The 14,758-nt window shown below is 39.4% G+C and overlaps 1 protein-coding gene across 1 annotated transcript in view; it reads right to left on the bottom strand.

The window, feature by feature from the left end:
• PRKAG2 (protein kinase AMP-activated non-catalytic subunit gamma 2) overlaps positions 1-14,758 on the bottom strand; it is a 3,182,689-nt gene that overhangs the window by 1,611,515 nt on the left and 1,556,416 nt on the right. The window contains 1 exon segment of the mRNA XM_044066896.1: positions 8,671-8,888. Coding sequence (XP_043922831.1) covers positions 8,671-8,888 — 218 coding nt within the window.

The raw sequence follows: 14,758 nt of genomic DNA, 5'->3' as shown, positions 1-14,758 counted from the left end.
GAAGGAAGCTACTGCACGACAGAGCAAAATCCCATAAAGGGAAGACATCTCTGATCAACACTAGCAGAAAACTACGTTCTCTCATAAAAACATCCAAGGCCAACGTTGAGAGAAAAATCGCTAAGGACACTAAAGATAACCACAAAGCCTTCTTCGGCTATGTTAGAAACCTGGGCGGAAACCCTCAGATATGCTCAGAGTTAGTTCACAACAACAAAAAATACACTGAACCCACAGATATTGCCAACATTCTGGCTGACAGGTTCAGTGCAAATTTCTCCCCTCCCTCACCCCCAAAAGAAGAAATACTTATCCCAGCTGAATGTAATCTCCCTGTCATCTCAGATGTCCAGGTGAGAGCCGCCCTCAGCAAAGCTAAAAACACAGCATCAATGGGACCTGACGGTATCCTGGGTTGCATGCTACGTGAACTCCAAGAGGAGCTAAACCCGCACATAAAAATGCTATTTAACCTTAGCCTTACTACAGGATATGTACCTGAACACTGGCGTACAGCAACAGTGGTCCCACTCCACAAAGGGGGTCCCTCAACAGACCCTGGGAACTACCGCCCCATAAGCTTAACCAGCCTGGTCTACAAAGCTATGGAAAGAATCATTATGGAACTCATAAACAGAGACATTGGGGACCTACAGACACTTGACCCCACCCAGTTCGGCTTTGTAAAGGGCAGATCCTGCCTTTTGAACATGGTTGACTTTTTCGAAACAGTCACTACAGCCATTGATGAGGGCAAAGCAGTCCATACAGCCTACCTGGACTTGGCTAAGGCCTTCGACACAATACCCCACTCAGGCATCATAGATAAGCTCAACAGCTTAAATGTAAACCCTTATGTCACTAGATGGGTTGCAAACTGGCTAAAGGACAGAACCCATAAAGTTAAAATCGCTGGAACAATGTCAGACTCAAAGCCAGTCACAAGTGGTGTCCCACAGGGATCTGTCCTGGGACCCCTCTTGTTCGGCATTTATTTCTCAGATGTTAAAGCAAACATGGGAGGGTTGTGGCTGACAAAGTTCGCAGATGACTGCAAACTAGAAGCCATAATCGATACACCAGCGGACACATACATCCTACAAAAGGCCTCACAGAAGCGGACAACTGGTGCGGAGTCATGGCCTTAAACTAAATGCCAAAAATGTATAGTCATCCCTTTGGGAAAAACAAAGTACCCACAAATTATCACATAGACAGCAACCCACTGAGTACAGAAAAAGTAATCAGAGACCTAGGGACCCAAGTCGACAGCGACCTCTCATTTGACACCCACGTTGCCAAAGTGGTTAGAAAAACATTCTACCTTGCACACCTTATCATGAAGGGATTCACATCCAGATCCAAGGATGTCATTGTACCCCTATACTCCTCCCTCATCAGACCCATGATTGAGTACAATGCCCCATTTGGTATGTACCTCACCCGGCATTTGCAACAGCTGGAGAGACCACAAAAGTACCTCACCAAGAAGATCAAGGGTCTCCAACATATGTCTTATTCTGCCAGACTAAAGAAACTCCAGCTCTATTCAGTAGCATACCGCCTGCTCAGAGGTGATCTCTGCCTGACGTACAAGGCCATGTCCAATCAGGAACTGATGAACATGCTCCACCTCAAAAAATCCAAATCCATCAGAACCACGAGAGCTAAAGACTTAAACCTCGGCACAAGTATGAATAGGACATGCTGGAGGGATAGATTCATAACCCAGAGGCTTCCCATGCTCTGGAACAAGATCCCAGTTCATGTTAGGCAGATCCCCTCACTGACACTCTTCAAGAGAAATCTTGATGAGTGGATGGGAGATCGTAAGTTTACCGCAGAGGTCACATCTGTGTCACTACTAGACAGGGGCACAGTAAACTAATTCTATTATATAAGGGGACCTTCACTGTGTCTCTACTAGACAGAGGCACAGTATTCTAAATCTATTCTGTGCATTTTTGTACCATTTTATGGGGTGGAGAAAGCCACATCACTATGGCTAGGCTTACAAATGCCCCAGGGCAGATAGCCTAGTACTAAACTATGAAACTATGAAACATTGACTCTTTCCACAACAATGTTTTTTGGAGAAATTTATAAGATCTATGTACACAAATTTATGGCAGATTCTTACATATAATAATATTTACTAAATAAAAAAAAAGAAATGATGGATTATATCAACTGGAGCACTTTTTTCCCCTCAGGCTTGAATGAAACATTATACTTCTAACTCCATAATCCCTGCCTATTTTTTATTAGATTTCTGACTGGTGCTTAGGATGTTCATGTGATTTTCTTTTAATTATTTGATTTGTGCTGAATGGATTTAATTCAGATGTCCTAAAGAAGCAGAATAAGTCTTTTTTAAAAAAAATGTTGGGAGTTTACTGGCTTTGTGGCTGTATTTCATATGCAGAATGCTGGAAATAAGTGGTACATAAATGCATTTACATACATACATGTATAGGTTTACTTTCAAAATCCAGAAATGTACTTCTTTGAGTACCGTAACATCGAATGTATGGTTTCAAACATTTGTTAAATTGAAAATAAAATCAGTGAATGCATAATATCAATATCCGAACAGCAAATGCAGTTCAATGGTTATTTTTCCAAATCATTACATACCAAAAATCAGTTTTAACATGTTTCGAAATTTTGTCATAAAAGTATTTTTCCCCGACATTTTATTTTGATGGCATGAAATGTGTGTGTGTGTGTGTGTGTGTGTGTGTGTGTACACACACACACACACACACACACACACACACACACGTATAGATAGATAATTTAAGCTGGGTTAACTTGCACAGAGCAAATAAATAAATCCATATTTATTTATTTATAACCGGGTAGTGTCTGACTGGGTTGGAAAAAACCCGTTTTCAGCAGAGACCAGGGGAGAATATCAGTTTAAAAAAGTATTACTTCAGCAAAGAACATTCTAACCTTCTTCCATATCTTAGATATTAAAAACATTTTTCCTGTACATAATTTTTATATCAAACTAAGAACTTATATCCTGAAAACTGATTTATATTCTAACTTGGGAAGTAAAGTATAATTTATTTATAGGATAAAGCTACCAGCAGTGAATAAAAAGTATCTAAAGCCAAGAGTCTGGCCTTTATACCACTCATGCATTTTGAATTTCATTTTCAAGCTGTAGACAGTTAAAATCTCAGTACCACTGCCACAGGTTGAGAATTTGAAAGCAATTACTGATTGGATGCTTAACTTCAGAGCAGTTGGTGTTCCTATTAAGTAATAAGCTCTTTTAACTCTATTGGGACTGTAAGTTGGTATATATAATATTTTATCTATGAGATTTTGCATTTTATTATCTTAATTAAATGTGCATTTCTAGACATTTGCCCATGTTGTGTGGTTTTGATTTTATAGGATCATAGGAGAATACTAGGCTAACGACCCTAAAGGGCCTTCTTAAACCAAGCCATGCCTCCCAGAAATAAGGTATTGGTCCCTTAGGTTTTGTGGGGAATATACAGAGTTAAGCATGAGTGACCAACTTAGTGAGGCATGATTTACAAGCTTCTTCTCTCTAACAGAGACACAGATGCCAGACCAGGGTAAACTTGTGATTCCCCATCCACTGATCCAAGTTTTACTTGAATAAGGGAAGAACTTTGCTTCACATGGACAGGAAGCCTGTTCAAGAGAAGGGGTAGCCTCTGAGATACATACTTGTCCCTACAGCATGTCCTACTTATGTTGCAGGTAAGGTTTAGTTCTTGAATTGGTTCCCTAATGAAATGTTGGTGCTCAAAATACCGAGTCCAGGGAAGCCAAAAAATAAAAGTTTGAAAACACATAAGAGCAAATCTCGAAAATTGCTTGTCTCCTTTAAACTTCTTTTTTTTGGAGGGGGGCATCCCCAGGGAGCCCCCCCGCCAACCAAGAATCCTGAACTTATAAATATCAACTCCAAGAACCATGCCTCAAAGAAATGGGAATATTCCAAGAAATGGTTATCTCAGACTTAGTATATGTAAGTCCGTTCTTTTGGCTATTCAGTCTCTGTATTTCAAACAGTTACCTCATGAATCAGGTATTTCTGAAGCTATTTGTTTTGCAACAGGTCCATTAAGGCTGGTCAGAGAACAAACTGTAGGGCAGTCATAATTCATCTCTCAGCAGCTTGTAAGAGACTGAGTATAAGAACAAGGCTTTGTGGCAATCCACACAGGACTTGTTTTTCTAAACCCTGCATTATTTTTGTGAAGAACCTCTGTGGACACTCCAGTTGTTGCATGTCCACTGGTTAGGCACATACTAAAGGTAAGACTGTACTTACTGATTGTTCTTATGAGGGCAGAGGACAAAATAATGATGACATCTTTGGTTCTGGATGTATAAGTTGTGTAACATAGAATGACTTTCTTATAACCGTAAACATGCTGGTCAAAGGCCAAGTCAGGGTCCACATTTGTCACCAAACTCTTGACTACTGGGTCTACTCTTAGTGGTGTATTATCAATGTAGCAATTTGTAGGGGTAGTTGACTTACTGAAAGATACTGTTATGCACTTCCTGGCACTGAGTTTAAGACCATGACTCTGGCACGAGTTAATAGTCTGTGTCAAGCCTTCTTGGAGGGTATTTGTGTCTTGGGGATTCACTGACTGCACACAATTTGCAACTGTTTACAAACTTGGTCAGCCAGAGGCCTCTCCCATTAGCCTTGATTCAGTGAAGTAGATGGCAAACAGGAGCAGTCCCAGCACTGAGCACTGATGCACTCTGCTTGTGACCAGCCTTTTTGTGTAGGTAGACTCACCTATCCTAACTTCATGGGTGCTGTCTGTAAGCCAGTTGGCTATCCACTGGGGACAAAGGGGTTAATACCTAACTCAGTGACCAACTGGTTTACAATGCCCAGGTGGGTTTTGTGTTGAATGCTTTGGGCAGATCAAGGTAGGAAGTGCATCATCTTGCCCACGTCCATTGTTTTTATTGACCTTAACAAGGAAGTCCAGCAGTAAATATGCCCCTGATGAAACCAAACTGAGTTGGATCTAGTGTCTGTAGGTTTTCTATGTTGTCATTTAACACATCCATGGCTTTACACATTAGATTAGTGAGGCTTATGGGTCAACAGTTACCCAGGTCCGTGGATGGCCTGCCCTTGTGCAGTGGGATAAAAGTTGCAGTCCTCCATTTGTTCAGCATGAAGCCTGTTTGGGGGCTGTGGTTAAATAGTGGTTCTAGTGGGGCCAATAGTTCATGTTTCATGCTATTAAGGTGTCATCTCAGGGGATCCCTATCAGTTAACTGAGTTTTCAGAAACTCGAAATTCATATAGTCGAGACCATATGATCGAGTTTTTGAAAACTCAAAGCTTCTGAATGGAGATCATGGGACAGCCAAGATTGGGAAATTTACCCTTTTCTTCAGTGTAGTATATATAATTTGCAGGGGGTGTGGGGGTGCAAGGGGGCTTTCCCCCTGCATAAACTTAAATAGGTAGATTTTTCTGTTTTTTTGTGGGGGTTTTTTTTTGATGTTCAAGTTTTTGGAAACTCGATGATATGGTCTCCTCAGTACGAATTTCGAGTTTCTGAAAACTCTTATCATCTGACATAGATCCATCCCAGGATATTATCTGGCACCCTTGATGTGGTGTCCTTGGCCTTGAAGAGTGCCTCAAAAACCTGTTCCCTAGTGATAGTTGGGAGAGTTATGGTTGTGGATATTTCCTGAGTGATGCCTGGGGAGGAAAGTAGAGGGTATAATTGAGGCTACATTTGTTGACCAGTGGATTTTCTATATCTTCTGGCTCAGTACAGGTGGCGCCATTTACAATTAATTCAGTACATTGTTGTGTATTGCCTCTGAGCTTGCAGACATAGCTGAAGAAAGCTTTGTGACTATCATTGGTTTGGGGGCTATTTTTAACCCAAATTTGGTTTTGGTGTTGAGTTGCTTTTCAGATTGATGAGAGTTTTCACCTCGTCAGGCACTGCACCTCCCAATTTTCGCCATTTTCTTCCTTTTGTTGGACAAACTACTGATGTTTGGATTCCAGCAGGGTGGTTTGTTTTTTTTGAGTTAGTCTTGCATCTGTTACAGATGGGTATAGGTGTCTCTATGTAGCTAATATGATTGTGCAGGGTTTCCAGCAACAGTTTTCACTCAGGCAGAGGTGTTCTCATGGTGTAGAGGGGCCTGGAATCTTGCCAAGTTATCATTTAATAGTATGAAGTTTTCTTTAGAATAATTCCTGAAAGTTCCAGGTTTTATTCTTACTTCAAAGGAGACAGCTTTATGGTCCAACTTGACTAGTAAGGACAATACAGTAAAGATGGTATAACTTTCTCCCATGTTTATAAGGACCAGGTCAAGGATGTTTGCACCAGTAGTGGGCGTATACAGACCAGCTGATCCAGGGTATTCGTCTTTACAAAGTCCAGGAATCTCTCGGAATGCATATTAGAAGTCATGTATGATTCCTAGTCTATAGTGCGGTAGTTAAAGTCTCCCATGAATATGGTGTTGGGTTGAATGGGGAGTTGTCTTCAGTATGTTTATGTGTCATGAATCTCCTGGGTCATGGAAAGGGACCTACAGCAAGGATATGATATGGGACTTTGCCTATGGTAAGCTGGATGTGGAGAAGCTCAAGCACATTGTACTGACTAACCAGCCTTGAGGTGTATATGTTTTTGTTGTAAATTGAGACACTTCCACCTTTCGTCCCTTCCTGTACAGTAGGTGGCCTAAATGTGTGGAAGGCATTGTCACTGCCAGGGTGTTCTCTGTGACTTTAAACCAAGTCTCAGTAACTGCAAGACCATCTACATTCTCAAGGGTGAGGAGAGCCTGCAGGTGGTTGAGTTTCCTGTTTAGACTCCTAGCATTGAGCATTAACACCTTTAGATGCTTTTATGTTGGTTTTACAAGGTCAGAAGGTGTATCAGATTGTCAGTGCCTAAAAAAGGCACCATGGGAGAGGGCAAGGTTTTAGCCAATATACAAAAGCTTGAACGGGAGAGGTGCAGGCTATCCATGGCAAAGGATCAGGGTCTGTCTACCATATCCTCCCAGGCCATCAAATACTGTACCCATTCAAATGACACTAAAAACTAAGCCAATTGTTAAAGTCCATTATCTTCTGTTTACACTGTGTCATCATTCTTGGAGAAGGGAGAATGCTGCTGAAAGCTAAGTTCATACCAGCTTGGGACACACAGTCTGAGAACTCCATCATGTTTCACTTCATCCCACATGAACTATGAGTCATACCAGTAAATATGGTTCAACAACCTGCATGTGTGATCTGCTGCATCCTAGCCGCAGATAGGCAACTGAACATGAGTCTGTCCTTAATCAGCCTGGTGAAGAGGACATCTGTGCATCTCACAATGGAGTCTTCAATAACCAAAATACATGTGGTTGTTTGTCTTATGGACTTACAGGTTAAGATTTCATGAGATGAGGCTGTATTGTGTCATGGTGAGTGCTGTTTTGTTGGTGAGGAGGCAATGTATGGAAGGCCTTTAAGTTTTAAGAAGCCTGCATTTAAGAGCGCCATCATATGTGGGTCTGTGTGCCTAGTACAAAGTATGTGTGTTGGCTATAGTGTATGTGTTTCTGACAACCTGTTTGGTATTACAAGTGTTTGTATGCAAGGGACCTGCCTCTACAGTTGGCTAGCTTGTGTACTGTAGGAGTATAGATTTGTATACAGACTATATAACACTAAACTTGTGGGATGGTAGTCCTCAACACAGAAATTAGTTGCAGTGTGCGCAACTATGACTTGGGAAATTTTGAGAAGTACAAAACAGTCCAAATATGAACATTAAATGCTTATATCAGTGGAGATGGAGGACATCTAAGAAGGGTTAAGAGACTAGAAGTGAAATAAACAGGTGAGTATGTTACGGAAATGGGTCAGGGATAGAGTATTCAGGGCTATGGAAAAAGGTACAAGAAAATTTTAGACAGGGAAAAAGGCAATTGAATGTACCCTGTTGGTAATTAATGGCTAATGATAACGACTAAAGACGGTGCGTAGAAGGTGTGGAAGGGATGGCTAGGGAGATGCAGATGCACAGTAAAACAAAGCAAATAGGAGAAATGAAAAGGAAAATTCTGTCCGGAAGAAAAAAATAATCACAATTTTCACATTTTAAGCAATGAACATATGCAGTTCCTTTTCTCTAGGGTTTCCTGGCAGATTAACTTGCTGCTTCACACTGTCAAGTCTCTATTTAGCGTTTAGTATGTTATAAGCCTATTTTCTAAGCAGAAGCAATATACAAGAATTTCATCTTCACTTTCACAAAGGAAGGGGACTGCCAAGTTATAGGCTGACAAATTTTGCCACCTGATATGAAGTTTGCTCAGTATCATATTACTCAATGCAAAATAAGCAAACAAACATCCACACATCACCACATGTCAAAGGATATTTGTCTTGTTTAGGAATATATTTCCAGAGGATTTCTTTCCAGACAAATTTAGATATAGTTCTATAGAAATGTACAGTTTTAGTACTTGGTTACCTTGCTAGGAGCTATGGAAAGAATACAGCAAATTTTTGCAATAAGTACAGACCTGATGAATCACATGTGCACTCGTGCACACATACACACACACATATGTGTGCACAAAAAGTGTGAACAGCATGGCACTTACTGTTCTTGAGGTAGCAGTGAAGACTGATGCCGATGTGGCAGATTTAGTAACACTGTGGGTTGGTGGTAAAGTGAACCTCTGGCCAGTATCTGGCGGTGAAGAGAAGGACCGAATTCGAGCATCTAACCGTTCTGGTTCTTGCTTGTATGCTTCCAGAGGGAAAGTAGGTTGTTTGGTCACCTGCGTTGGAGTAGTTGGGGGTGAAGAGAATCCTGAAGCTGTAGAAAGATTAAACATTAATAGCCATTAGTTAAAAGTAAATACAGACAATAAAATAACAAATAGGAAGCCTTATGAAGATCAGGCTCATGTATCTTTACACATACTGTGGAACAGTGTTAGCTCTGAGGCACATACAAGCATTTCATAATTACTTTGACTAAATCCTACAGAAAAGTTTTAAGTTTGCCTAGAATTTGATTCCAGGTAAGGCAACCAACCTACCAAGCATTGATTGACTCATTATAAGTACAATTTCCAAATGCAGTTTGGCACAATGTTACCAGCCAGCAATCTCACAATATTCAGACTATGCAACTACTGAGCAGTACTGGACAACCAGGATTAAAGGAATACACTTAAAAACAAATTTGTATCAAGCATAAAAACTTTAACAACTGTTTTAATTAACAACCCCCAAACAGTCATGCTATTTTATGACAGACACAGTTCTTGCTGATTTCTTCTTTTCTGTATTTTACTGAATTGTCTTCCAGCACATCACAACAGTTGCACTGGTTAAATATGTCGCTCTCTTTCTTTATTTCTAAGTCTTCTGCATTTTTCAGATATCCTATTTTCAAATGTCTCCTGAAGCTTTTACACTTGCTGTCCTTCCTACAAGAAGATGCTGGCGTACTATTACCAAACTGCTGCAGCTAGTTTCCAAGCACTCGTTCTCTACTTACCCGATACCCCATCCCCTTTTTCACTTACGGAGGGCATCCGTAACACTTCACTGATCTCCCTTCCACCACAAGCTGTAGCAATTTACTTCAGATGCTTTCTGTGAAACACATTGCTGGCCTATTTCTACTGCTACCCATACTCCTTTACCCCCTCCTTAGGTCTCCACTTCAATTCATCTCTCTCATCCTGTACCTAACAATGCACTGCATCCACTTCAAAGCCATTTATAATCCTTTTCTTGCAATGTGTACTTATACCTTTCTCAAGATTCATTCCAAATACTCCCTCCCTTTCACTGTTATCATATTGATACACTGTGAGTTGTCTACAAGCTTTCTCTCCAATTTATTTACAGTTGTTAACTGGAAATATGCAGCTGGGAACTGCCATTTTCAATACAGTCCCAGAGAGAAATTTCGAATAACATTACAAGATCTAACACAAAGAGAGACAATACAGTTAATACAGATGAGTGACATGCAAGCCTTAACAGAATTATAATTATACACTTTAAATTGTCTATGACAGTCAAAAGAGGACAAAGTCCTGATTTTCTCAGCTCTGTTCTGATTGTAAACAGATCTGGTTTTGTGCATGTTGGCAATCTGCTCTGACAAGTGTTTGCCCTTTTCAGTATTAAGTGAATGTCAAATCTCTATCATTTTTCTGTGTATCTAAAATGTACCATTACACACACACACACACACACACACATTTTCCTGAAGAATAAATCACAAAATGTCATTAATTTTATTTTACTCCCTTCCTGCTAGAATGAGATTAAGCATTTTTTCTACTCTATTGCTTTCTCCTTATACTGTGATTTCAGTTTATCTGCTCCTATTACTGGAAGGTTATGTCTGTTCATTGCCTAGTTGCTGCTTATGTTATTTTCACCTCTTTGCATTTTACTAAAGTTTTTTCACCTGCTTGCTTTAAAAGATGAAAGTGGGTCATATTAATGGCTGTCAAAATGAGCATTTTGGCAACTTTACTTGCCCCACTGTCATATCACAGCAAAATATTTCAAGAGTGGAAACAAAAAAAAGAGAAGGATTGTATCTTTCAAGTATTACTAGTTGATTTCACAGCTAATCATACATCCATAGTTAGATAAAGTACATACCCATGTCATGCTCACGCAGTTTGTTATATCAAGGTATAAACACTGCAAGAGCACAAAACACAGAAAACCTTGGGGGCATTATACATGCTTTAATGCTTAAGAACTCATTCAAAACAGCAATGTTGCATCTTGTGTAGAATCTATTTTCGCTGTAACTGTGATACAACCTTAACCTGTTGCAATTCATTAAGCATAAAGAACACACTGTTACTTAGCACCACATTCCTATTTACCAGTATGTGTCTCCACTCGTATCCTAGTATCAGAAATGACTGACTGCATGGGAGAGACTGCAGTGCCAGCCAGCTGTAGCAGTGAAAAGGACAGGCATTGCAGGCTTACAATATCTGAAAACTAATATTTCTCCTATTTTTGTCAGGACTTTTGCAACAAAAATCTTTGCTGCATTTTAACAGTGGGAACAGTTAAGTTAACTATACCTTACTTTTATTAAAAAGCAGCTATTTTGCTAATACTAAATCATTCACTGGACTTAAGATTTGTTATACTGTTCTTCCTAATCTTTACTTACTGTTTTAAACTTTCAGCATGAAAGAAATTCCCCTCTTGTACCTGCCGTTTGTAGCTCCTAATGTTATTCTTACATAGATATCATATTCTCACATGTTTACTAAATCCCCAAGATTCTACCTCTTATGGCCTCTTCATTATCCTATACCAAGCCTTGATCTTTACTTTCAACATCATCTGATACAATGACTCAAAACAGAACTAATGCTCAGGAATATATGCTGTGCTGAGCCAACTTTTACAGTCTAAGGGTATCGGAGTACAACTGCCAAATGTCTCCAATCGATTAGATTTACAATGTTATCTGACAGATACCAGGGGGTCCTCTAATAGAAAATCGTGTATTTCTCAGATGTTCTACAAAAAAAATCCGAGTTATTGTATGTACTGCTTTATGTCTTATCTGAAAAAAGGTCATAAACTTAATGGTTTCAGAATTTTCAGTTTCTGAGTACACTTGTTCTTTAGATGTAAACTGCAATTTCATGTTTTTTCTTTCCAACGTTCATCTGTGTCTATCAAAACCATATACACCATTGACAACACGGGTTGCCTAATCCCTGAGTCAGTAGTTCCAGTACAGATAGTGGCAGACAGAAAACAGGTGACAAAATCATAAATTTAATAAATAAAATGAACTGCATTTTTGATTAGGTAGATCCCAGTAGATGTCCTGTTGACTCAGCAGAGCCGGACCCAGCACAAGATGACCTAAGGTTACTGCCTAGGGGGCCCAACCATGCAATTTTTTTACTAAAAGTCTGACTTCAGATTTCTTGTGAGATGCACAGACACTCAGACTTCCAGTTTTGCATGAATGTTCAGTCTCAAGCACAGACTTTTCAAGCGAGATTTTAAAGTTAGTTGGGGAGCCTGGAGTACTGAATTATGGCCACTGAGCAAAGCACTTTCTTTATCTGCAGCAACATTACAAGGTTAGTGTATGCAGTTACAGGTATAGAGGGGTGTATGTGTGTACAATGCCCCATTTAGGGATGCATAGTCTAATTAAGTGACTTGCTTAGAGTCAAACCGTGCCTCATGGGAGGCAAGAATTTTAATCTTCCACAGCAACTGCCAGGCAAGGCCTCCTTTAACTTTTTTTTCTGTTTTGGTAAATCATTGAGGATTCCAGTCTGTCAATGTCAATCACAAAGTTATGTGGTTCATAAAATACATGTTTAAAGTAATTTAGAGTAGTCTGCTTTTATCTGTCTCCAATTCTGGAGAACATCACCAATTTTGCTTCATATGTATGTCTTGCTCTATCATTAAGCAAGTCAATTAACCAGCCAGTGCTTCTGACCAACTGGAAATTTGGGCTAAGCTTTTCAATAGTCCCCTGAACTGCAAGCCTATTAACCACCCATGAACCACAGTAGTTATGGTGACAGGAATGATACTGATTGTAGTAAACAAGAGCATTGTCCTATGATTAATGTTCTTGGCTGTGATCCATGATTTTCTTGCTCTGTTGAATACTCACAGTGTGTTTATTATTTAGCTGTGAATAAATTTGACAGAATGAAGTCTATAAGTGTAATGTTACTATTTTAACTATGACTATATGTATTCATTTTTATTTAGATTGTTTTTTACAGGCACACAACCATGACACACAGTGTGTTTGGACTACAACAGTTTCTCTAGTACTTAGTGCAGATAAGTAAGGCTATGAGCTGTTAAACATCTGCTTCCTGTTGTACATGGTTTTATTCCTTCAGCCTCCATTTGCCTTCTATGTAAATCTGACAAGTTAATTCACCACACAGTAGTCCTGGGATGCTCCTGAAGAGGTTCACTGTGTCCAGTGGTCTGTTTCAGGCTGTTAGCAAATGCATTACACATTTGTCTTTTGAATTCCTGCAACCTTCACTGATGCTAACTAGCACTTCATTATACGCAATATCTGTTGTAGTTTAATAGGTTGCCAGATGCACTTTCACTAAATGTAAGGTTCAAGGGAAGAGAAGTTTACTGTTTCTCAGGCCAAGTGTGTTTTCAGCATGAGACTGTTTCATTTAGAGAATGGCACAGTGCTTTTCTATAAAATTTTAAGTGAAAGTTTGAAATGACATCCAAATCTCTGTGATAATTATAAATGTACTGAAGAAAATAATATGCACACTGACAGTTTTGAACAGTGTTTATGGTAACTGGGGACAGACAGCCAAGTAAGTGTATACTAGTATGGTTAGCAGGGGCCGGAATTATTACCCTATATAGGGTCCCATTTGTCCACAATCCATCTCTGTTGACTATGGAAGTGTGTGCTGCAACAATACACCATTATTACCCTTTGTTCAAGTAGTTCAGTCCTGTACTGAGTGATGTCAGACACAACAGGTATTCTTGATGACAGAAAAGACATTGGGAGGTCATAAATGAGATGTAGGTGTCCTGTGAGGATGTAACCCCCCCCCCCACCAAAAAAATAGTATGTTGTATGCAGTAATATTTCTGATTTTTGTATGACTTCTGAGCAAAAGCTGCAGCAGCACTTATATTGTCTTTACTTGTTTTGTTTTATTCGTTGAAGTAAAGCCATTGCTCATACTTAGACCTACTAGAGACATTTACCATCATACCCAACACCCTAATCATTAGGGACTTTAACTACCCCTCTAAGAACTGGGAATCCTTCATGACTGCAAACTTGAAGGTACAGAGATTTTTGGACTTTGTAAACACAAACACCTTGGACCAGTTAGTCCATTTGCTCACTAGGGTTGTAAATATGCTGGATCTGGTACCATAAAGCTGTCTCCTTTGAAATAGAAATAAATGCTGCGACTCCAGCAAACCCTGTAACAGTTAGAAACTACTCTAAAGCAAACTACCTATTATTAAGTGATTACCTGACAGAATTTCAAGCCCCTCCAAACTCGGAGAACACAGTTACCCATGCAGACCTGTACACAGAAACCCTGTACAATCATGTTAAGATATGCAAAGAGACAACATTGTATTTATTAAACTAGGATTAGAAATAACTAGATAATTATTAACAGAGTAACTGTATACAGGAGGCAAGTGGCTAAGAATTGTTAGTGATTGATTCTACAAAACATTTGATAAAATTATTTAAAAAGTAATATTTTAATCAAAAACAGTTGCTGGGTACCTGACAAATTTAGTGGGTAGGGATGTGTTTAGGCCTGTGGTGAATGGGTACTTGAAAGAGAAAATCAAAGCAAAGAAAGGGTTACACAATACATTTCTGTTTATTACACTGTATCCTTTAATTATAATACTGTAGATGATACAGTGCATGCAATTAGGGAAAGAGGTCAAGATTTGTACATCAGCATATGTGAATGGATTTAGTGAATGAAGAGAAGGCACATAGCAATCAAGAAGAAAGAAAGCTCTGAAAGATTACGACTCAACGTGAATAAATCTAAGATGGCAAGAATGGGGAGAAGAGATGTTGGAAGAGGAAGGGAATGGGCTAGTGATTATAATTTATTCATCTACTAAATCCTGGGGATACAGATCATTACTAAGAATACAGCTGGCTAA

The sequence above is a fragment of the Protopterus annectens genome, chromosome 3.part1, assembly GCF_019279795.1.
Source record: "Protopterus annectens isolate FY-2018-M chromosome 3.part1, PAN1.0, whole genome shotgun sequence".
Lineage (NCBI taxonomy): Eukaryota > Metazoa > Chordata > Ceratodontiformes > Protopteridae > Protopterus > Protopterus annectens.
Note: the sequence above shows the minus strand (reverse complement) of the source record. Positions and strands in the feature narration are given on the sequence as shown.